The sequence below is a fragment of the Microcaecilia unicolor genome, chromosome 2 (genome assembly GCF_901765095.1).
Source record: "Microcaecilia unicolor chromosome 2, aMicUni1.1, whole genome shotgun sequence".
NCBI lineage: Eukaryota > Metazoa > Chordata > Amphibia > Gymnophiona > Siphonopidae > Microcaecilia > Microcaecilia unicolor.
In genome coordinates, this window is record NC_044032.1 from 387,354,218 (window position 1) to 387,379,942 (window position 25,725).

At 45.7% G+C, this 25,725-nt stretch overlaps 1 protein-coding gene across 2 annotated transcripts in view; it reads right to left on the bottom strand.

Annotated features, from left to right (window-relative positions):
* The window catches only part of KLHL8 (kelch like family member 8), a 113,926-nt gene extending 88,584 nt beyond the window's left edge, over window positions 1-25,342 (bottom strand). The window contains exons 1-3 of one of the 2 annotated variants that reach the window (XM_030190567.1): window positions 25,306-25,342; window positions 18,077-18,385; window positions 5,565-6,113 (exon numbers count right to left, since the gene is read on the bottom strand). In XM_030190567.1, coding sequence (XP_030046427.1) covers window positions 5,565-6,113; window positions 18,077-18,280 — 753 coding nt within the window. In that variant the 5' untranslated portion in view covers window positions 18,281-18,385; window positions 25,306-25,342. The other variant, XM_030190566.1, reaches the window with a different exon arrangement.
* Between the last annotated feature and the right edge of the window lie 383 nt (window positions 25,343-25,725).

The window sequence follows — 25,725 nt, forward strand, 5'->3', positions numbered from 1 at the left end:
ACTGACCTGACAGCGCCTCTCACCTCCGTGTGGAAGCGCTGCAGGCAGCAGCAGAGCGATCTGCTGCTGCCTGTAGCGCTTTCACACGGAGGTGAGAGACTCTGTCAGGTCAGTGCAGGGGGCCCGGCACGGAGGGGGGAGGGAGCGGCGGCGACGAGGGTAGCTGGACATGGGGGGAGAGGCCATGGTTGCTGGACTTGGGGTGAGAGCAGGGCACAGAGGAGGGTTGCTGGACATGGGGGGGGGGAGGAGGATCGGTGGATGGGGTGAGGCCAGGGGAGAGAGGAGGGCTGCAATACTCGCCCGTTTTTAAGGGCTTAACTGCTAGTACCAATGGTCCATTCAGCCCAGTATCCTGTTTTCCAAACAGTAGCCAAGCCAGGTCACAAGTACCTGGCAGAAACCCAAATCATGGCAACACTCCATACTACAAATCCCAGGGCAAGCAGTTGCTTCCCATTGTCTCAATAGCAGACTATGGACTTTCCCTCCAGGAATTTGTCAAAACCTTTCTAAAACCCAGCTACGCTAACCGCAAAGAGTTCCAGAGCTTAACTATTCGTTGAGTGAAAAAATATTTCCACCTATTTGTTTTAAAAGTACTTCCATGTAACTTCAAGTGTCCCCTTAATCTTTGTACTTTTGGAACAAGTAAAAATCGATTTACTTCTACTCATTCTACACCACTCAGGATTTTGTTAACCTCAATCATATCTCCCCTCATCTGTCTGTTTTCCAAGCTGAAGGACCCTAACCTCTTTAGCCTTTCCTCATACAAGAGGAGTTTCACACCCTTTATCATTTTGGTCGCTCTTCTTTGAACCTTTTATAATTCCACTATATATTTTTTTGAGATACGGCGAACAGAACTGAATGCAATGCTCAAGGTGCGGATGAACCATGGAGCGATACAAAGGCATTATAGTATTTTTGGTCTTATTCATCATCACTTTCCTAATAATTCCTAGCATCCTGTTTGCTTTTTTGGCCATTGCCGCCGCACACTGAGAATTCAGCGTATTATCTACACCGACACCTTATTCTTGAGTGCTGACCACCAAGGTGGACCCTAGCACTAGGTAACTATGATTTGGATTATTTTTTCCATTGTGCTTCACCTTGCATTTGTCCACATTAAATTTCATCTACCATTTGGATGCCCAGTCTTCCAATTTCCTAAGGTCTTCCTGCAATAGTTCACAGTCAGTCTACCAGTAGGTGGAGATAGAGAGAACACCAGAGCTCTGTCATATAAGACCCTGTGCAGCAGCCTCGCTTCCAGTATTGTTGATACTCATGCAGTAAACCAATAACAAAACAGAATCTTCTAACCTCTACATAGCCATCAACAGCAGCATATAACCATCAACAGGAACATCCAACCATTAAAATGGAGTAACACTAACAGTGAAGAATGTTGAGGAAGCCAACCAGCTACCTCCGTTGCTTCAGGCACTGGACTTGTCAAGCACTTAATGGATGCAATGGATCACCTAGACCTGCTTCCACTCATCACACCGTGACACTGCCATACCAAGAAAGTGCCTACAATTACAATACTAGCTGGGTCAAAGTCATGGCCACCAGAAAACTGTCATCAAAGTGATGACCTTCAAGGAAAGTCTGTCCAACAGTTCAAAAGGCGCCCTCTGCAATGCACACAGCACACTGAGCTGCTATTCTGGGCACACTGGCCGCCAAAGTAGGTGAAGAAAATGCACCATGTCCGGGTGCACTGATAGAGAAGTCCAATTAATACGGCCCTTTGAAATACATCAGCGCTGCCAATTGAACCTCGAGGGAACTTTATGCCAAGCTCCACTACAGACTGTCCTGCAAGGACAAAATGGGAGGCAAAGAGGCCACAGAAGGCACCACAGCCTCGGTCAAGCACTAGGACTTGAAGGTCCTCCATAGCTGCGCATAAGCTAAGGAGGTAGATCTCTTCCATGACTGAAGCAGCATTGTAATTACGGTTTCCGGGTAGCCTTTTTTCCTCAGCCTGGACCTCTCAAGAGCCAGGCTGTAAGTCCAAAGGAGAAGAGATCATCCATTAGTACAGGCCCCTTGTGACAGAAGCCCCTTCTCACCAGCTAGCCACAGAGGACAGTTGATCAGTAGTCTGACCAAGTCCGCGTACCATGGCCGCCGGGGTCTGTCTGGCGCCACCAGAATCACTGACCCTGATGACGCGTGATGAGCCTCAAGACCCTGCCAATCATGGCAGAAACAGAGATGCTCCTTGTCTGACCACGGCTTCTGCCATTGTGTCCTTCCCTCTGCTAAAAAATCGGGGCACTTTGGTGTTCTCTCGTTGCCATGAGATCCATACCCGGCACTTCACACTGGTTGGTGATCAGACTGAAAGCCTCCCAGGAGAGTTCCCACTTCCCCAGATCCAAGACATTGCAGCTATGGTGTCTGCAATGTGTGCTACCAAGAGAAGAGCCAGATGCGCCTCCACCCACTGGCAGAGAAGGGCAGACTCCCTGTGAAGGGGGGGGGCACTATTCATGCTGCCCTGCCTGTTGAGATACACCACTGCTGTCACATTGTTGAACAGCACGTGCACTTCCCTGATCTGCAAAAGCTTGAGAAAGGCCTCCAAGGCCTTCCGAACCTCTCTTAACGCCAAGAGATTTGATGGACCACGAGGCCTCCCCCTGAGACCAGAGGCCCTGCACCACTGTGCTCAAACAATGGGCTCCGCAGCCTGTAAGGCTGGCATCCATCGTCACAATCACCCAATCCAGCAATGCCAGAGATGCCCCTCTCTCCAGGTTGCGTGATAGGGGCCAGTAGCTCACAATGAACTTGGCCTGCCCTGTCCAAGGGAGGCAAAGATGATAATCGTCGACCAGAGGGGACCAAAATCTGAGCAGTGAAAGCTGGAGCAGCCTCATGTGCACTCGAGCCCACGGAATAACATCCAAGGTGAATGCCATGGACCCTAAGGAATGCATGTAGTCCCATGCCAAAGGGTCGGAAACCGGAGCAGACTGGTCACTTGCAACCACAGATTCTGCCTGTGGGTTTCCAGAAGAAAACCCTTCCCTGCACACATGTTGAAGAGCCCCCCGAGGTACTCGAGAAGAGGTCAACTGACTTTTGGCAAGATTGATCCTCCAACCCAATGACAGAAGCAGCCTGACCACCTTATCCGAACGACACGGAACTGACTGTGCTGATCAAGGATCACGAAATGCAGGTAACACTGGTGGGGTGGCCAAATCAAAATATGCAGAAAGGCCTCCTTGAGGTCCAGAGACTTCGAGAATTTCCCGGGCTGAATGGAAGCTATGAGAAACCACAAGGTCTCCGTGTGAAAATGCTTTATTTTCAGAGCCCCGTTTTCTCACTTGGGGTTAAGCACAGGACAAGAGGAGCCGCCCTTTTTTGGGAATCACAAAATAAATGAAATAGTGCCCCCGCCCGATCTCACATACGGCTCCCAAATGCACCAGCTTGCCTATTGTGGAATTTGGCATGAACCTTGCAAGGGGATTCCAGAAAAAAAAAATCCAGCTCCTCTCATGCGAATTCCAGCTTGTATATGTCCCAGGTAATTTTGGCTCATTCCTCCAGAAAGAGAGACAAACACCCTCTAATGGAAAGCTTGAAGGAATGGACGTGACCCCATCATTTGAAGGGACGGAAGGCCTAAACTGCCCTGGAGGAAGAGGTGGCTACAGAGCACCTGTCCCCACAAAAGGGCTAATACTTCTGCTGATAGCGTGGCCACTGAAAGGAAGTAGATTTCCCCAGCCTGTAGCACAGTGCCTCCCGAAACTGAGAGCAGGACTAGAAGGGGCAAGAAGAGGACCTAGACGTGTCCCTCCAGCAGCCACTGACCCTTGGACTTGCACAAATCCTTTACAATCTTAGACAAATCCTCTCCAAAAAGGAGCCGACTCAAAGAGAAGCTTTGCCAATCGTGCTTTAGAGTCTGGATCCGCGGCCCAATTCCTAAGCCAAAGCCTGACCACTGCTGCCAGGAACAGCTCCTTAGCTGAAGCTTGCGGGAGATCATACAACAAATCTACCAAATATGCTAGACCTGGATCAGATCCTCTGCCGAAGAGGTTCCCTGAACCCAGCTTAAACAAGCCCGAGTAGCATAAGAGCCACATACCGTGGCCTGAAAACAACAAAAAGCAGCTACTTCAAAAGACTGTTTGAGGGAAGATACCAACTTCCTATCCTTAAGATCCTTGAGGGCTGTGCCACCCTCCAACGGCAGCGTGGTCTTCTTAGTCACCGCCATAATAAGCAAATCCACCTTAGGCACCCACAAGGACTTCAAGTCCTCCATAGGCAGGGGATACAGCCTGGCCATGGCCCGCACCACCAACAGGCCCACTTCCGGTGTATCCCACTGGGCTGAAATCAAGACCTTCAAGGTTGGGTGAATATGGAAGGTCCTGACCCCCAGACATCATAAGGCGTGTGACCGCCTCAGACGGAGGGGGATCAGGCGAAGATATTTTAAGAACCTCCAAGCCCGACCTATAAGCGAGGGTAGCTCTTCATTCTGGAACAAACAAGCCACTTGGGATCATATCTCCCCCTCCTCCAGCGGATCCCCTAAAGAGCAAGCTGCCCTTCTGACCCATGGTCAGAGTGCAACAAGAGCTCATCCAGCTCCCTTGCAGGCCGCTTAGGACATTGAGGCACCATAACACCTGCAGGGCTCGAGACAGTGGGGGGTTGCGACTGAAGCCTTTTAAGTAAAAAGGCTTTGTGCATTAAAAGAATGAAGAATGAATAATCTGGCTACCACAGAGGCAACAGCTGAAAGACGCATGTGCTGACACCTCAAAAATGGCTGCCGCCTACCCACACGATGTCGCACCATCTGCACAGCCCACCAAAATGCTTCCCAGCAACCCCGTCGATGAACTGGGGTGAGGAGAGGAAACCCCGGATGGAGGAGAACCCTGAGAAGTGCGATACCCTGAGAAGCTGCAGACACCCGACATTGCTCTCCGGCTCTCACACCAGGAGCAGCGTTTTACAATCTCCGCAGAAGCAGCCATGAGAAAAGAAACAGGTACTCACTGTGCTCAGGAGTCTAAACAGGCAGAGGCACAGCAGGAAGGATACAGATTACCAAGAACTTATCAGCTTCCCCAAATTGTCCTCAGAGAAGAAAAGCCTTAGTTTTTTTGTTGTTGTTGTTTTTTTAAGAGGTAGGAGGTTTCTGCTGACCCAGAGGCAGGAGAGCTCAACACTAGGGAGTCAAGGGGAGATAGGGGAGAGACCTAGCACCACCAGGTGTACCCCGCAGCCCACCAGGGCCCACTCAACCCCAAAGCTCAACTGCCCTACTGAAAAGGGCAGAGCCACACAGGATATGTCTGTCCTCGTGCTAGACAGAGAGAATACTGGAAGAGAGGCTGCTGCACAGGGTCCTATATAGCAAAGCTCTAGTGCTTTATCTTCACCTACTGGTAGATGGACATAACCCACAAGTCTCTGGATTGATCTGTGGGACACAATGGAAGCGTACATACAGTTTCTCTATGTTCCAAGAAAACATCTGCCATCCAAACCAAGCTTCTTACCTGAGCCAGGAGTTCATGTAGCCATAAAGCATGATGCTGTGAATTGGCACGAAGCCACTTGGTGGCAGCAGTATAAACCTGTTTCTCATTCTGGATATTCAGGTCTCCAGAAGACAGAAGTTTATGCAAGTGCTGAGGTGACATGTTCACAAAGTCTTCACACTCTACCACTTCAGTAAAATGCTCACAAGCATAGCGATCTGCCATATCCATTAAGTCAATTCTGTTGTGACTTTCCGCAAAAGCCCTCACTGCCAGGCAGTTGGAAGGGTGGAAGTGCAATTTCATGTATTCACAGCATGCCCTGGCAACAAGCTCCACCTGCAGGATACAAGCCGCATACAGCAGGGGCTGAACATTATCTACAGTCAAGATGATCCGCGAGGAGTAGGCAAATGTCACCAAGTCTGCTATGGCTTCTCCATCAAAATCTTTTATCTCAATCAGCGTCTGCGTGGCCTCAGCCATTTCAGAAAGGAACATAGCTCGGAAATAGGGTATAACACAAGCCAACACCAGCTTGTGGCATGAGATTAACTTTGAACCAACCTGTCAAGAAAACCAGAAAAAGGAAAGATATTTAATTGAAAGGAAAATGCATTTTTACAGCCTATGATTGTTTTCAAAGCTAAACGGAATCATATAGCATCTAGGCAGGAATCTTACATCATTCCATAACTAAGTTAAATACATCATCATGAATTATACACTGGCATTTTAAAGTTTATTACAGCTTCTTCTCTTTATATAGTCTCTGTATACATCTCATTTAACCTCTGCAAAACAATCCTGATCTAGTGTTTTGAGCAGGCTTGACAAAAACACAATCCTTTGCAGTTCACAGAATTACAGGTTAGAGTTAAAGCAAACCAATCATTTAACAAACATAGGTGTTAAAAAAAATTCCATACTAGTCATAAGTTAGATCATTTCAAAATCTAAGCCATGTCAGAAAGTGAGAACATCTGGTAACTAAATCACTATAATTTATCAGGTAGAGCAGGGTGGGATTTGGTAAATGCTGTCTCATAGCGATTAAATATGTTAATCAAAAAGCTGCCCGGACAGCAGGCAGTGCAGCTACATGTGGTTGGGTTTACTTGGAGGCCATCCATGGCACATGATAACTGTGAACCACAGCATCAGAGCACAGTGCAAGGAAAGGAACATTTATTCTGAGGGAAAACTAAAGGACTTAAGAGGGTGATTTACTCAAAAAGTAGAGAAAGTGTAACAATCTGACAATACCACAGTGGTGGGAGAGATAAGCTGCTACAAAAAGAAAAAATTATTTTCAATTTAAAAGAAACATTTTACTGTTACACTGAGAGAAACAGTTATGGCTAGTGAAGTTTTCTTTCAACATTACTGGCTATATTCAAGAGAGTAACTGTGCTCTTTAAAACTCACTGTGTCAAACCAGGGATTAGGTCCAATAAGACTTAGTTGGGCCACATAGGAAGCGCACTCAAAGCCAAAGAATACAGAACTGCCTCTATGGTGATGGCAGCATCGAGTGCACCCGTCCTTCTAGCCTTTGGGCTGCTGAGAATTTCCCCAGATATGCCATTTTGGAACAGGGGACTCAAAGATGGAGGCAGAGAAATGGAAGACAGAGACAGCAGGAAAAGGACAAATTTAAGAAAACTTTTATACAGCAACACACTACAGTATCCCTTTACATTCGGGGGAAATGTAGAGAGATTCTGTAGTGTATTTGCCATATAAACCTTTAGATTTTGCCAGGGGGTCAAGATGGCATTGGAAGCAGAAGTGTGATTGTGCTGCTCCTCCCTATCTCTGAATGCTCCGGACGCAATTGCTTCTATCTTCGGTTTGCCAGTATGGGAAAGCAGAAAGGCATGTCTCAGGGCTGCCCTTCAGCTCAAGCAGCGCCAAGGCGTTTGGTGCACACTACTTTGGAGGGAGTGGTATCGTGGTTCACCAGAACTACAGTCAGCTTTGGGAGGTCCGTTGAGAGATTTGTTCCGAAGCGGTTGGTGGAGGCAGTCTCCAAGGAGGGGCAGCTGACCAGGAAATTTTGGAGCCTGGGATAACCACAAAAAGATCTGAGGTGCTGGCTGCAGGAGGAGAGAAGATAGCTTCTGGAGGTAAATTGCTGGGAGAATTTGAAAAACCGCCTGTGATTACACTGGAAATCTTATGGAAGGCTAAGGGCACGGTCACTAATCTTAAGCTTTGACCGAGTTTAAAAAGGATTCTGGACTGATTTTGTCCAAAGTTGAAAATCACAGAGAGTTGTTAAAATTCCTGGGAGAGCAAATGGAGAAACAGGCTGAGCAATTGGTAGAAATGAAAAGCTTGGAAATGGTCTTTATTGAAGGAGAGATCTTTGGTTGCTCAGAAGTTGGAGCATATGGAAAATCAATTAAAAAAGGATAATTTATTTTTGAACTTTCCCAGCTCTCCGGTTGTTTCCCCTATGGATATAGTGCACAAATACTTTCGGGAGGTTTTACAGATATCGGCTGAGACTTTGCCACCTCTTGCAAGAGCTATATATTTGACATTAGGGGTGAAGCCTGAAAGCTCTATTCCAGTTTGAGGAAAGAGATGAGCCAAATGATTTGCATTCAACAGGTTTTTTGGAAAGCTCCTTGGAAATTATAACAGCTAGGAAGACTGTCCTAATGACTTTCGCTTTGGAACATAAGAGATTTTGTTTTTAAATTGTATTTCTGCCATCTCAGGGCCCTGTTTACTAAGCAGTGTTAAAGGCATTAACATTCTTAACACACGTTAACCATGCACATGCCTACAACATCTCTACAGGCGTCTACATGGTTAGCACACACGCTAAGTGTAGGTGCCCTAAAAACACTAACACACCTTAGTAAACAGGGCCCTTAATGATCAATTTTTAGGTTCTTCTATACATATATTTCCTGATTTGTCGCAGGTGACCCAGAAGTGTAGGAAAGAGTTCTGACTTTAGGTGCCATCTTTATGTTAAAATTTCCTGTTAAATGCTGTATTATATACCAGTGAAAATTTTTTCTTTTTTTTTTTTACCTAAGCAATTGATTGTAATAGCTAGGGAAGGTATTGGTGTCAGGAAACATGACAAAGTCTGCTGTTTATGAACACTTTACAATATCAACAGATGGGAAACATTATGTATGTCAATGTATTATAGAAGATGATGATGGTGAAAAAGCATGTGATGCAAAAATTAGCAGTTTCAGTGGTTATGAAAAAAATGCACCTACAAGAGCATCAAATTTAAAAAGACACTTGCAGCGTTTCCATCCTAAAGTGTTAGAAGCTGTGAATGAGAAAGATAGCAATGAAAACATTCCATCTACTTCAGGGTCAATAAAAGATCAGAAATCTACTGGAGGCCAGACACAACTATCAAGATTTTTTACAGCTGACAAAGTTACTATAACAATGACACCAGAAAAATTCAAAAACGACATCACTGAAATGGGAGTAAAGAATAGTATACCACTATCTTTTTTTTCACAACCAGCCTTTTTAGGCTTAAATGGAGAAATGGCTAAAAAGCTTGGAGTTTCTCTGGAACGAGAAAGTATAAGGAAACTTATACTTGAAGAGGCCAAATGTAAGAAGGAAGAACTAAGAAAAAGTTTGAAGGGACGTTTTGTCTTTATTAAAATGGATGCATGCACACGTCACAGAGTCAATTATTTTGCAATTAATGTTAGATTTGCTGGTGAAAACAAAAAAAACAATAACCCGGACATTAGGAGTAAAGGACACTCAGGCACATCATACCAGTGAGTATCTGCAGAAGTTAGTGGAAGGTGTTTTAGAAGATTTTGAAATTACAAAGGAACACATTCTATGTATTATAACTGATAATTCAAATATGTTAAGCACAATTGAAAAAATGAAAGACGTTGATGAAGAAAGCAGCATACAAATATCAGAAGATGACAGTTCTGCAATTCAAGAAAGCTGTGAAAGTTTGGATGATATTGCTGAAGAAGCATCTAAGCTTATTACCATCCAACATATGCGTTGTGCTGTTCATACTCTGCAACTAGCAATAAGAGATGGATTGAAGGATCGCCATGCGGCTACACTAATTAGCAAGTTGAGGCAAGTAGCTGTTGCAGCCAGGATCCCTAAAACAGATGCTATTCTGAAGAGACGTGCTGGAAAAGGAGCCATTTTGGATCAAACAACGCGCTGGGGAAGCACTTACTTGATGATAAAGCGTTTGCTTAAACTAAAAGATTTTCTTGAAGAACTGGACAATGTAAATGTTTCATTAAAAGAAAACCAGTGGGCTCAAGATACAGAATTAGAAAGCCCTTTTGCTGTTACCAAGAAGCTGCAATATGAAGATTTAACACCAGGTAAATTCTTCTTGGAATGGAAGGGCTTGATATATAACCTTAACAAAAGTGGGGGGTTAATTGCTGATGGCATTGTATCTTCAATGAGGAAAAGAGAGGAGCTCTTGCTGGATAATCAAATTCTCTTAGCTGCTATTTATGTTGATCCAATGAGCCGAATTTTGTTGAGCAGTGACCAAATTGCTACAGGAAAACAGGCACTCTATGACATAGCATTTCGCATGAAAGGGTTGCTACCTGAAACTCATAAACCACTGGATGAAGCTAAAGCTATAAATACTGGTGGTAATGGTAACTCAGGTTCATCCTCTTCAAATGAAGAAGAGAATTTTCAAGCCTATTTGGACAAAATGGAAGCTTCAAAAGCAAAGCGATGTCGGTTAAGCATGGAAAAGCAACCTGTAAATGTCCATATAAAGAAATTCATGCAAGAATTTTTTTAAAGAATTGGAAAAGTTTGACCGCTCATCAAAACTGACTATAGAAGAAGCCATCATTGTTTATCCAGAGATTGTCAGTGATGCAGCTAGAACCGTAACAGCAATGCCACCCACCCAAGTCAGTGTTGAAAGACTGTTTTCAGCACTGAAAATAATCAAATCAGATTTAAGGGCTTCTATGAAGGAGGATCTGGCAGAAGCAATTCTGTTTCTAAGAACAATATATTAGTTAATTTTGGATTATGTTTAACAGCTATTCTACAGCTATATATGCCACGTTTAAATAATATATAAGTTGTTTTAGGTTTTCCAAATGTTTTTGGTTTATGTAGGTTAACTTTGATTTTGTTCTAATTTCCAAAGGATGTTGTTCTAGAATTTCCAAAGGATGTGGTTGTTCCAGATTGTTATACTTGCTAATGCTATGATGACTTTATACTTGATAAAAAAAAACAATAAACATAACCCTGTGTGTTTTTTTGTTTAAACTTTAGGATTAATGAATATTTATAGTTTCTTTAATAAATAAAATAAAAAGTCACAATGACATAGATTTTAAACCCAAACATTAACATGCAGCCTTGCATGCTGCACTCTTTCAGTCAACATGCAAAAAAATATATATATTAAAAACTGAGGAGTCGGAGTCGAAGGATTTTTGTACCGACTCCACAGCCCTGCTGGGTTCTCTAAAAAGCTGCCAAAAAAAAGCACACGCAGCACAGCCAGGTTTATCGGCAGCCTCTTGCTTGCCTCTGGGGTTGTCTTATCTCATACAGTATTGTTCTTTACGTTGCATGAATGGTGCCTATAGTTTATGTCTCATGAGCAGGAACAACATGGAGTGCGACTGAGTGGGGCTTCACAGGGAGGCAATTGCTGTATGGGATTTCCTGTTCCGATTTGTAGGGGGCGGACGTGTGCAGTGCTCCCACCGGTTGCTCATGCTTTTTTGGTGACTTTTATAAGTAACCTCCAGAGACAGATGGGAGGTCACTGATAAAAAAAATACATAAATCTAGACATCAAAGAATACTACATTGTACTAAATACAAACCCGACATCATCAGGAAACATCTTATCTGGACCCACACAATAACAGTGCAAATATGGGAAAATTAGGTTCTTACCGTGATAATTTTCTTTCCTTTAGTCATAGCAGATGCAGCCATTACAGATGGGTTGTGTCCATCAACCAGCAGAGAGAGATAGAGAACACACTTTTTTCAGTGCCTCATACCAGCTTCCTCCACTGCCTCTCTTCAGTATTTGAAGCTTCCAAAGCAGTATGGCAAACCACAATGGGAATAACATGAGCTTTCCTCACAGCGAACGATGGCCCTACAACAAAGGGCACTAACTCAGGATGGAAGGAATGAATCATCCTCCACTGAGACATAACTGGAGGGAATAAACTCATCCTCCCGGAGGGAATAAACTCATCCTCCAAAACATGAAACTGGAGGGAATTAAGTCATCCTCCTTTAATTGAACAAGAATCCTGAAGACTGTTTTCCGACTTTCTCCCAAGGACGGAATCTCCAGGAAACACGAACAGAACCTGAAATAGATTTACAGCAGATAGCATCAGACAGGGAGAGATCATGGCTGCGTCTGCTATGACTAAAGGGAAGAAAATTATCACGGTAAGAACCTAATTTTCCCTTCCTTGTCATCAAGCAGATGCAGCCATTACAGATGGGAATGTATCAAAGCAATTCCTAGATAGGGTGGGAACAAGCCACACCACGCGCCAGCACTTGTGCTCCAAAATATGTGTCCCTCCTGGCAGCCACATCCAGCCTGTAATGTCGGGCAAAAGAGAGCTTAGAAGCCCATGTTGCTGCACTACAAATCTCTTGGAGAGAGTGCTCCAGTTTCAGCCCAAGAAGAGGAAATTCCTCTAGTGGAATGTGCCTTAAAGGCATCAGGAGGAGGCCGGCCGGCAAGCAAATAAGCTGAAAAGATAGATTCTTTAAGCCAGCGGGCAATAGTGGCTTTAGACGCTGGAGACCCTCTGCGAGGACCTGATAGCAAAACAAACAGATGATCAGAGGTCCTGAAAGAGTTAGTAACTCGCAGATACTGCAGCAGAGTCCTGCGCACGTCCAACAGGTGCAATTGCCCAAAAGATTCTGGAAACTCCTCCTCGACAAAGGAGGGCAAGAAAATAGGTTGGTTTAGGTGAAACGCTGAAACCACCTTAGGCAAGAAGGAAGGCACGGTCCGAACCGTGACCCCAGACTCTGAAAACTGCAGAAAAGGGTCTCTACAGGACAGCGCCTGGAGCTCTGACACCTGTCTCACCGAAGTAATGGCCACTAACAAGACGGCCTTCAGTGTCAAGCTGGACAAGGTGCACGCACGGGAGGACGGAGCCGAAGCACCCCTCTAAGAAACCGTGCCACATCCGGATGAGCAGCTAAAGAAACGCCTTCAACCTTGCCACGCAGGGAGGCCAACGCTGCCACTTGCACCCGCAGGGAATTATAGGCCAAGCCTTTTTGTACACCATCCTGCAAAAAGTCCAAAATCGGCGAGACAGGAGCCCGCAGGGGTGTGATCTCTCTGGAAGCACACCAGACTTCAAACTGGCGCCAAATCCTGGCATAAGCCACGGAAGTAGAACGCTTGCAGGCTTGCAGGAGAGTGGTAATTACTTTATTGGAATAGCCTCTGCCTCTCAATTGCCAGGCCATAAGACCAAATCGGCCGGCGTCCTCCATGGTCACCGAACCCTGTGACGATAGGGTACGAGCATCTGTCGGAGGTCCACATACCAAGGCCTCCTGGGCCAATCCGGGGTGACGAGAACCACTTCTCCTGGATGCAGCCGAATCCGCAGGAGCACTCGCCCTATCAAGGGCTACGGAGGGAACACATACAGTAGGCCCGGAGGCCAGGGTTGAGCCAAGGCGTCCAACCCCGCCGCGTGAGGATCTCGCCGTCTGCTGAAGAAGCACGGGACTTTGGCATTGGTGCTTGTCGCCATTAGATCCATCACGGGCTTGCCCCACTTGGCACATATCTGCAGGAACACTTCGTCTGCAAGTTCCCACTCCGCTGGATCGATCTGATGCCTGCTTAGATAATCGGCTTAGACGTTGCTCTGACCTGCAATGTGAGCTGCCAACAGAAACAGTAGATGCAGCTCGGCCAAGTGGCAAATTTGTTCGGCCTGCCCGGCTAGAGCCCTGCACTGAGTGCCGCCTTGTCGATTTATGTAGGCCACTGCTGTCGTGTTGTCCGACATCACTCTGACAGCCAATCCTTCCAGGGTCACTTGAAAGGCCAGAAGCGCCTGAAACACCACTTTCAACTCTAGGCGGTTGATGGACCACTCCGACTCCTCGGGTGTCCACAGACCCTGGGCATGCTTCCCCTTGCAATGTGTGCCCCAGCCTTTCAGACTGGCATCTGTCACCACTAGGCACCAATCGGGGAGCGCCAGCGGCATTCCTCGCCGCAGCATGCTGTCTGAGCCACAACTCCATGCTGAGTCAGGCCGCAGGGAGCCAAGAGAGTCTGCATTGGTAATCCTGAGATACTGGAGACCATCTTTGGAGTAGAGCATACTGTAGAGGTCTCAGGTGCGCTCTCGCCCAGGGCACCAGTTCCATGGTGGCCGTCATCGATCCAAGCAGCTGGACAATGTCCCAAGCTCGCGGGCGGGGCATCCTCAGTAGCAGACGGACCTGATTCTGAAGCTTGCACCGCCTTTGCTCGGGTAGGTACACATACCCCGAGGCTGTGTCAAACCTGGCCCCCAAATATTCTAGAGACTGCGAGGGGGGTCAGGTGACTTTTGGCCAAGTTGACGACCCAGCCCAGAGATTGAAGTACTGAGACCACTCTGGCTGTTACATGCTGACTCTCTGCAGCAGAGTTTGCTCGAATGAGCCAGTCGTCCAGGTACGAGTGAACCCGAATATGCTCTCGCCTTAGAAAGGCAGCTACTACCACCATAACCTTCGAAAAGGTGCGGGGAGCTGTGGCGAGGCCAAAAGGCAAGGCCCGGAACTGGAAATGCTTTCCCATCACCGCAAACCTCAGAAACTTCTGGTGCGGGGGCCAAATTGGAATGTGCAAGTAAGCTTCTTTCAGGTCCAGAGACGTGAGAAACTCTCCTGGCTGTACCGCTGCAATGACGGAGCGCAGGGTTTCCATGTGAAAATGCCGCACTCTCAGGGACTTGTTTAATTCTTTTAAGTCCAGAATAGGGTGAAAAGACCCTCCTTTTCGCGGCACCACAAAGTAGGAGTAGCGGCCACAGCCGTGTTCGGCGGGAGGTACCGGGGACACAGCCCCTATCTGAATCAGACCTTGTAAAGTCTCTTCTACCGCTGCCCGTTTGGCGGCAGAACCGCATCGGGACTCCACAAACACGTCTCTTACAGGGGCGTCGAATTCTATTCTGTAACCGTCTCTGATCAGGTCCAAGACCCACTGATCTGAGGAAATGTTGGCCCACTCCTCGGCAAAGAGGGAAAGACGTCCTCCGATGACAGGACTCGAGGAGAGGGCTGGCACACCATCATTGAGAGGGTCGCACCTGAACTCCAGGCCTTGAGCCAGTGGCTGTGGAACGTTTGTCCGAGCGAAAGGAGTTCCTCTGCTGAAAACGGGCACGAGAAGTGAACCCAGCAGAATGCCCCGAACGCCCCGGGCGGTACCTTCGAGCTTCACGCCGCACCCTTAGAGGAAGGCCGAGGCCTATCTTTGGGCAAGCGCTGGGGTTTAGCCTCACCCAGGCCCTTCACAATTTTCTCCAACTCCTCACCAAACAGGAGAAGGCCTTGAAAGGGCAACTTCACCAACCTTTGCTTAGAGGCCATGTCCGCCGCCCAATGCCGTAGCCAAAGAAGATGGCGAGCCACCACTGCTACTGCCATGTGTTTAGCCGAAGCTCTGACAATATCATAAAGGGTGTCAGCAAGAAAGGACAAGGCCGACTCCATCCCCGGAGCCACATCTGAAAAGGGCTCCGCTCCATCACCGGGCTGGCTGTTCCACTGCCTGTTGCAACCAAGCAAGGCAGGCTCTAGCAGCATAACAACTGCATGCAGACGCCCGAATAGTGAGACCTGCAATTTCAAATGACCGTTTAAGTGCTGATTCCAGTCTACGGTCTTGAATATCCTTCAGGGCAACACCTCCTTCAACAGGGAGGGTAGTTCTCTTTGTCACAGCTGTGACTAGGGCATCCACTTTAGGCATAGAAAAGCGAGCCATATGCTCATCACTCAGAGGGTATAATTGCCCCATAGCCCTGGAAACTTTCAAAGGTCCCTCGGGGTCAGCCCATTGAGCCGAAATAAGCTCTTGGATGGAGTCATGCAAAGGAAAGGCTCGAGCAGGCTTTTTGGTACTAGCCATCCTAGGATTCACAGAGGAGGCTGTGCCACTGGCAGGGTCCTCAATAGAGAGCGCCTGCAGGGCATCAGAAATAAGCGCTGGCAGCTCATCACGGTGGAAAATCCTCACCGCGGAGGGATCGTCCAGATCCTGAGTCACTTCTGCACCAGACTCTGGCTCCTCAGACCATGAAGGCCTGCCAGAGTCCTCCGAATCCTCGCAGCCTGACCACGGGGGGGGGGGGGGGGGGGGGGGAGAATGGAGGTGCAGCACTCTCTGAAGCGGAATGAGCCCTTCTGCGCTTCATATTCTGCCAATTATCATGGAATAACGCCTCAGAGGGCATACCCAGGCTACAATCCACCGGGGGGCATTAGAAGAGGCCCATGCCGGGCTTTGTGGGAGAGTTCTTTTAAGCATGTATGCTTTATGCATTAATAAGACAAAATCAGGGGAGAAAAACTCACCCTGGGCACCCGGATCTCTGCCGGGGCTAGTAGCTCTCCCCCCGGGCTCAGGACTCTCTGTCTCAGCGGAGGTCGCGCCATGTGGTAAATTCAAAATGGTGCCCGCTGCCAGCTCAGAGCGCGAAGAATCGTCACTCGCCATGCTCGGGCCGGCTCTAACGTCTGTACAGCACGATTTACAGAGCCCCACTGCTGATCTGCGCTTGCCACACTTGGAACAGCGCTTTACTGTCTCCGCAGCCATCGCCGAAAACGGCGGTAAAATTAAAAATGGCGGTTCGTGCCAAAATCACCCCGATCGCGGGCCCACCCCGGAGGAGTCAGAAAACACTCTTACCTCACTGGACCGAGTATCACAGCTCCGGTCCCACAGAAAAAGGCAAGGAAAAACCTCTGTTCCTTTTTTTTTTTTTTTAACGCTGTGAGGAAAGCAGAGGTAAATAGAACTCCGGAGGCTCAGGTGAGTGGGAAAGGCAGGGAAAGGGCGAACCTATGTGCCTGCATCCACTGTTGGTGGCGAAGGATAGGGAAAGCTAAGCAATGTGTCCACATCCACGGAGGTATGGGTAAGGCAGGGAAAGGGTGAACCTATGTGTCTTTAAAGTGAAGCTGCTATAGCCTCCAACACCCCTGCTAACAACTGGCAAAAGCACAGGAGCAACCTCCAGGCAGATTTTAGATGGAGCTCGAAGAAGCTGCAGCCACTCTGCTAGGGGAGATAGAGAATACTGAAGAGAGGCAGTGGAGCAAGCTGGTATGAGGCACTGAAAAAAGTGTGCTCTCTATCTCCCTCTGCTGGTTGATGGACACAACCCATCTGTAATGGCTGCATCTGCTTGATGACAAGGAATAAGCAGCATTTTGCTGTACAATAATGTACATACAACCAAACATAAATTACATATTGTTAACACACAAAGGAGCAATTCTGGTCACCTAAAGATAAGCACTTAAAATGTGTGTGCCAAGTGCAAATTCTATAATGGCAATTATGCACATAACTTGTTATAGAATACTAGCCTAAGTCCGCAGTTAGACACGAGCTCAACGTCTGGTGTAAGTGCTCACACCTAACTGCCATCAGCTGAGCATGTAACCTATACGCTTAATGCTAGGCATGACCCTGACCCACTCAAGCCCTCCCAAAGCCATACCCCACCTAGCAGTTGTGTGCTGAAGGATTATGAAATGAAATGAAGTTATGCAAATAACTACAAATGAATGCCAATTACCATCAATTAGTACCCAATTTAACAATTTACACAACTGTAGGCATTCTATAACCTGTGAATGCAATTTTACATACTAAGGAAAAGATTAGGCATGGCAGATTATAGAATTAAGGGGATGTGCATGTATTGCAAACCCAGTGATCTCATGCACATCCTTTATGGATATTCTGGCCACGAGGTTCATTACCCTAAGTTATGCTCATATATTCACAATTACAGCGTTGTGAGCTGGCATCAATGAGACTTAGAAGAATTTACCGGGATCTGAGAACCAAATGACCTGGGTTAACCTACTTTCTAGCCTCATTCACTGCTGCCTTTATTTCAAGGTAGGTCATAATTTAACATCAAGCAGGATAAAAGAACATTCAAAACATATTTTTATATAGATAAAGAGTCCATAGGGCAAAAGTTTATTTTGCAGTGAAGTGTAACCAATAGTGGGATGAAGAGAGATAAAAATGATGCACTAAAAATGTTTTATAAAGGCATTTTGACACCATCTCTGAACTAGAGCAAAGCAACACAGAATCACTACAACTAAATAATTTTTAGAAAGTTACATGTAGTTTTCCATTATAAAAATTCAGAGATCTTACTCACCACCTGTGCAGTACAAGAGAGCACTGGTGGTAGAGAATGGGAAATATGAATCCAAAACAACAGCAGTACCTTAAGTGTGACATCGCAGAGCTCTCCAGATTCATAAAAATTAAGGAGGGAACTGTGAAAGTCTTTCCAAGCTTCATCTGCTTCAAATACAAAGGAGCCATCGCTTTCGCAGTCACTGTTCAGAGACCTGTCTTGGCGTAGCTGTCTTTTCCCATTTATTGGCCGAGGTATAACTTGCTCAGGGACTAAGGTGTCCGAAGCCATTGATGGTCTTCCACGAACAGTGGATATCAATTATATACATGCACAAAAAACAGCAGTTTCCAGTTTGGACATGTCCAAAGTCACCTTGAAGTGCCACGTTACTATCTGAGAAAAATAAAACAGAGAAGAAACAAAAGGGAAGGATTTACCATCAAACCACATGAACTTTTTTCATTCAGGTTTACACTAAAACCACATCATCACAGGCCCATTCACTGTTAATGAAGATATAGACTTTTTTTTTTTAGATTAAAAAAAAAAAAACATAAAAAAAAAATCAGCATTTGTTGCTTCACAAAATATAATTGCTATGGATTCTAACAATTATTAGCATGATCTAATCCGAGTTAGGACCAGTGAGTAAAGGTGAAATAGGGATGAGGCAAGTGCCAACCCAGCTTGCATGTATGGGATACTACAGTAAGGAAAGCTAACAGTGTACTGAAATTTAAAACACACAAAACAAATTGGTTGTTTCAGGACACAGATATATTCTTACTGTGGCCATGATCAAAAATCAACAAGCCAGGTTTTAACACTTAAAATAACCACAGAAAATGAAGTTTTTAGATAAGATGAACTTAGACAGGGGGAGGGGGTCAGATGCACCGTGGATTTGGATTTAGAAACACGTCTTTCCATTCCCAAGCATCATCTCGGAAAGGCCATGCCAGGTATATATCACAGAAAGATAGAAAGCACAGAGTAGGGAGCAGACAACAAGATGTAACAACTTGGCCAGTCATTAAAAAAACTAAGTGTTGAGTAAATCCCACCATAGTTTATTGTCAGAATTCTAAGAATCCTGTATTAGCTACCAAGTTGTTATTAAGGATCTGTCTGGCTTGATGAAACACTGGTTGTCTTAAAATAAAGGGCTCCTTTTACTAAGGTGTGCTGAATGATTTACAGAGATACTAGTAAAAAAAAGGCCCATTTCTGAAAGAAATGAAACGGGCGCTAGCAAGGTTTTCCTCGGAGTGTGTATGTTTGAGAGAGTGTGTGTGAGAGTGATTGTGTGAGAGAGAGAAAGTGAATGTGCGAGTGTGTGTGTGTGACAGAGAGAGAGAGACTGGGTGCAAGTGTGTCTGTGAGAGAGAGAGTGTGTGAGACAGAGTGTGTGCCACCCCCCTCCCTCCCTTCCTTCGAGTTCCAGGGTCGTCCTCTCCCTCCCTCCGAGTTCCAGGGTCGTCCTCTCCCTCCCTCCGAGTTCCAGGGTCGTCCCCTCCCTCCCTCCAAGTTTCAGGGTCGTCCCCTCCCTCCCTCCTCCTTTCTCCCTCCCAGTTCCAGGGTCCCCCCTCCCAGTTCCAAGGTCGTCGTCCCTCCCTTCCTCCCTCTCTCCCAGTTCCAAGCCCCCTCCCTACGAAGTTTGAAAGTTATCTTGACTTACCTTGTTGGGGTTACGGCGGCCACCAGCAGCGGTAAAAGGCGTGCAGACTCAGCCCTTTTCTCTCTCTCAGCTGTGGTCCCGCCCTCATTTCCTATTTCCTCAAGTGCGGGACCACAGCTGAGAGAAAAGGGCCTAGGCTGCACGCCTTTTACCGTTCTGGCGGTAAGTGAAGATGGAACGACCGGCACCAATACCTGAGAGGGGCGTGGGGTTGCGGAGGAGAGCAGCAGCGATGCAGGGCTCTGTCCTTTCCTGGTTCTCTTCCTACCTCTCCCTCCGCACCTTTAGTGTTCACTGTGGTGGCTCTTCTACTTCTATCCCTCTGCCTGTCGGCGTATCTCAGGGTTCTGTTCTTGGTCCCCTCCACTTTTCTATCTACACTTCTTCCCTTGGTTCATTAATCTCATCCCATGGCTTTTCCTACCATCTCTACGCTGATGACTCCCAAATCTACCTTTCTACCCCTGATATCTCACCTTGCATCCAAACCAAAGTTTCAGCGTGCATGTGCTGTCTGGATGTCTCAATGCCACCTGAAATTAAATATGACCAAAACCGAGCTTCTCATTTTCCCCCCCAAACCCACCTCCCCGCTCCCCCCTTTTTCTATTTCTGTTGATTGCTCTCTCATTCTCCCTGTCTCCTCAGCTCGAAACCTTGGGGTCATCTTTGACTCTTCTCTCTCCTTCTCTGCTCATATCCAGCAGATTGCCAAGACCTGTCATTTCTTTCTTTACAACATCCGTAAAATCCGCCCCTTTCTTTCCGAGCACTCTACCAAAACCCTCATCCACACCCTTGTCACCTCTTGTTTAGACTACTGCAATCTGCTTCTTGCTGGCCTCCCACTTAGTCACCTCTCCCCCCTCCAGTCGGTTCAAAACTCTGCTGCCCGTCTCGTCTTCCGCCAGGGTCGCTGTACTCACTCTGCTGCTCCCCAGTATCTCTCCACACTCATCCTTCCCTACACCCCTTCCCGTGCACTCCGCTCCATGGATAAATCCTTCTTATCTGTTCCCTTCTCCACTACTGCCAACTCCAGACTTCGCGCCTTCTGTCTCGCTGCACCCTAAGCCTGGAATAAACTTCCTGAGCCCCTACGTCTTGCCCCATCCTTGGCCACCTTTAAATCTAGACTGAAAGCCCACCTCTTTAACATTGCTTTTGAATCGTAACCACTCGCCTCCACCTACCCTCCTCTCTTCCTTCCCGTTCACATTAATTGATTTGATTTGCTTACTTTATTTATTTTTTGTCTATTAGATTGTAAGCTCTTTGAGCAGGGACTGTCTTTCTTCTATGTTTCTGCAGTGCTGCGTACGCCTTGTAGTGCTATAGAAATGCTAAATAGTAGTAGTAGTAGTAGAAGAGTCTGAAGACAGCGAGACAGAGGCAACCACAGTAACATTTCCTGACATCAGGCACGCAGGCTTCTACTGTGGGAGAGTGACGTCAAGAGATGGTTACGAACACAGGTAGCCTCATTGGAACGTTGCAGGAGCAAATTATTATATTAGAAGTGCTAAGATGCCCATAGGAACAAAATGTGCTTTTTAGTACACACAAATCATTAGCACACCTCTTAGTAAAAGGAGACAAAATGTGAGCATTACCTACAGAAGCACATCACTATCACGGCCTTCACCACCACCAGACTCTAGTGTAACTATAAAAACTGGTGCTACCTTTATATTTATGTCTTCTTTTAAAGATATATAATTGACTTGTGAAATAAACATACATTTTATGCATTGAACTAGTCAAAGCAGATGAACTAACAGAACCGGAAAATACAGAAACTGATGAAGGATAAAGTACCTGCATATAATAAATGTGAACTGCTTTGACTGTACCACAGAAAGGCAACATACTTCAATTCTTTGAAGGAGTAAACAAACATGTGGACAAAGGGAAGCCGATTGATATTGTGTATCTGGATTTTCAAAAGGCGTTTGACAAGGTACCTCATGAAAGGCTACAGAGGAAATTGGATGGTCATGGGATAGGAGGAAATGTCCTATTGTGGATTAAAAACTGGCTGAAGGATAGGAAACAGAGAGTGGGGTTAAATGGGCAGTATTCACAATGGAGAAGGGTAGTTAGTGGGGTTCCTCAGGGATCAGTGCTAGGACCGCTGCTTTTTAATATATTTATAAATGATTTAGAGATGGGAGTAACTAGCGAGGTAATTAAATTTGCTGATGACACAAAGTATATTTTCAAAGCACTTAGACTTACAAAGTTCCATAGTAACCTATGTAAGTTTTTGTAAGTCTTTGAAAATGAGCCTCAAAGTTATTCAAAGTCGTTAACCCGCGAGAGGATTGTGAAAAATTACATAAGGACCTTACGAGACTGGGTGGCTAAATGGCAGATGACGTTTAATGTGAGCAAGTGCAAGGTGATGCATGTGGGAAAAAAGAACCCAAATTATAGGTACGTCATGCAAGGTTCCACGTTAGGAGTTACGGACCAAGTAAGGGATCTGGGTGTCGTCGTCGATAATACACTGAAACCTTTGTGTGCTGCTGCGGCTAGGAAAGCGAATAGAATGTTGGGTATTATTAGGAAAGGTATGGAAAACAGGTGTGAGGATGTTACAATGCCGCTGTATCGCTCCATGGTGAGACCGCACCTTGAGCATTGTGTTCAATTCTGGTCGCCGCATCTCAAGAAAGATATAGTAGAATTGGAAAAGGTGCAGCGAAGGGCGACTAAAATGATAGCGGGGATGGGACGACTTCCCTATGAAGACAGACTAAGGAGGCTAGGGCTTTTCAGCTTGGAGAAGAGACGGCTGAGGGGAGACATGATATATAAAAAATAATGAGTGGAGTGGAACAGGTGGATGTGAAGCGTCTGTTCATGCTTTCCAAAAATACTAGCACTAGGGGGCATGCGATGAAACTACAGTGTAGTAAATTTAAAACAAATTGGAGAAAATGTTTCTTCACTCAACGCGTAATTAAACTCTGGAATTCATTGCCGGAGAACGTGGTGAAGGCGGTTAGCTTAGCAGAGTTTTAAAAGGGGTTAGACGGTTTCCTAAAGGACAAGTTCATAAACCACTACTAAATCCACAATTCCAGGAACAACATGTACAGAATGTTTGTACGTTTGGGAAGCTCGCCAGGTGCCCTTGGCCTGGATTGGCCGCAGTCGTGGACAGGATGCTGGGCTCGATGGACCCTTGGTCTTTTCCCAGTGTGGCATTACTTATATCAAATCCCATTACCTTTAGAAGATAATAATGAAATGTAAACATTTCATGAGGCATAGTCTCCTCCTCTGATCACATATACTGAACAATGGGCTTTCAAAATGCTTATGACATCAAAATATGTTCTGATCGCTCAGAGATTAGAACACACCCAAATTGGTCTGCTTCCCCTCCAAGATCTAGTAAGAAGGCATGCAGATATGCAGAGACATGCTGGGTAACTCACAAGTGCTGGAATGAACATAGGCTATATAATAGCCTACACAAAAGCTAAGGAAGATGGGACAGGTAGGTTACCTGCAAATTAATATGTAAAAGGCACAATATATGAATTTGAATGTCAAAGTTTTAAGCTGAAAATAAATTGCACCGATTATGAAAAAAGAACAAAAGCAAATAACGATATTTAACAAGTTTTGGTACTGAATTAACTACATCCCCTCTAGAAGTACATTAGGGAAACTTCTAGTATAGTTAAATGATGCACTAGTCTTTCTAGGTGGAATGAGAAAAATGAACGTGCAACATTACTAAATGAAAATGGACTGACTCCACATCCATGATAGGGTAAAGATGGGTCCTACATGGAATAAATACAAAACAACTTACGCATCTAGTTTTTCCTACATAAGCGCACAACTGTGGAACGCATTACCAAAAGCCTTGAAAACGACGTACCACCACCTAAAATTCCAGAAATCACTAAAAACCAAATTGTTTAAAAAGGCATACCCTACCGATCCAACTTAAATGCCTAATCTCTGCAACACAACCAAACTAAAGCACGTAATGGACATAACACAAACTCTTCCGTTCTCCGATTCCCTAATGTGGCTGTGCCACATGAACTTGATCTTACCACAACATCACCCTGTATTTGTTCATGCCGGAGCCTGCATAGGTCTCTGCGGTACTATGTAAGCCAAATTGAGCCTACAAATAGGTGGGAAAATGTGGGATACAAATTTAACAAAGAAAATAATGACTGGACTCGGCAAGTTGAAATACTTTCAAAAGAAGGAATAAAGCCAACAACAGAAGTACTGCTCAAGAGGCATGTATAATATGCAGCTGTTTGCTAATCAGTCTACCTGCCTTGGGTAAAAATAAATGCTGTATTTACATAAGACCATTAAAAAGCCACTTTGTCAGATCAAGTTCCATGGAGCCCAGTGTGAAAATACAAGTGTAGGATGTTATCCAGTGATCCAACGTTCTGTGAGCAGGTAAACCAGTACCTGGATGTTATTTAACAAACTGTTCAGCAAGCTGAAACATCAGAATAATCAAGTCTATTACTATATAAGCTCCTTTGAGCAGGGACTGTCCTTCTTTGTCAATTTGTACAGCGCTGCGTAACCCTAGTAGCGCTCTAGAAATGTTAAGTAGTAGTATATATATTTTTCTAAATCACTCTACAAGTTTATGAATCAGTTGCAGTCTTAAGGTGTTTTTTGTCTGGAAACGAAGAAGTCAAGAAAGACATAGCACTTTCTGATTGATGGAAACTAAGAAGTCAGGAAAGACGTAGCACTTTCTGATTGATGGAAACTAAGAAGTCAGGAAAGACGTAGCACTTTCTGATTGAGCATCATATCTAGAATATATTTCTGTATAATTACCTTTAGGAATGAGATCATGAGTCCAAGAGGCAGAACAGCAGTCTGTGCCTAAGAGAATTGTGCTTTTCGGCAACGTTTACCTGGGAAGGCAGAGTGAGAATCCTCTCTCTGATAGTGGCCAGCTCAGATCACTAGAACCCACCCAATCACAAAAAGTAGATCAAGTTTCCCGTAACTCACTTCAAAAGGACAAGCAACAGGTTTTCTACCAGCCTAATCATTTTCCTCCAGGAACTTGTCAAACACTGCCTGACACAGTGGGCTCAACAGAAGTTTGGCCCAGACCCTCCAGCAAATTCCACAGCTTATGTATGACATTAAAAAGACCCTTTCTACAATTTGTTTTCAATCAGTTCATTTTTAGTTTTGGCTGTGCCTTTTTGTTTTACTGCCATGTGAAAAGTTAATCAGCTCCACACAACAACAAAAGAAGAATGAAAAATAATTCACGGGCATTTCAGAAGACCGCCAAATAGTTCCAGATAGGCTCGTTAGGCAGCTCTTTAAGACGGAAAAAAATTATCTGTGTTTAAGAGAATCGAACAAGGAAGAAAATGCTCTGCAAACGTCCCCCGTCACGTCCTGCTCGAGCCGGGGTACAAGAAATGAAAAAGAAACGAAATGAAAATGCTCCTTGTTTACACGATAAAGTTAAAGGTGGAGCCTGAAAACGCCTTCGTCGGTATATAATTACTATCCTTCAGGGGTTGGAGTGCGGTTTCCCGCTCTGGTGCAGCATCCGCCGCTGGCCCGCCCCAGCCACCACCAATCTCACGAAAAATAAGCAGCAAACCTCAAAGAAACCGGAGCGCGCGGGGAAAGCTAGGCGCATGAGCACACCTACGCGCCTAACGTCACAGTTAAGCTTGCACGCAGCGGCCCGTTTAAGGAGGTTGGATTAAAGCAGGAGACGAGACGGGCTGTGCCGAGTGAAAGTGAGCCTATGTAGTCGACTATAAGAAAGGAAGCCAATTTGGTTAATCTCTGTTTCCACTCCCTCGCGCAGCCGTCATTGACATACACTCAAAACAAAGCAAGATGAGCTGCTGCATCCACGTTGCAGTGGCGTAGCCAGACTGCCAATTTTGGATGGGCCTGAACCCAAAGTGGGTGGGCACAAAATTTTCTCTCTACCTCCCTCCCCCAGCAAAATTTAGTCACGTTAATCAGATCCATTTGTCACACAGGGTAAAGTGCTGCTTTTCAGTGCATC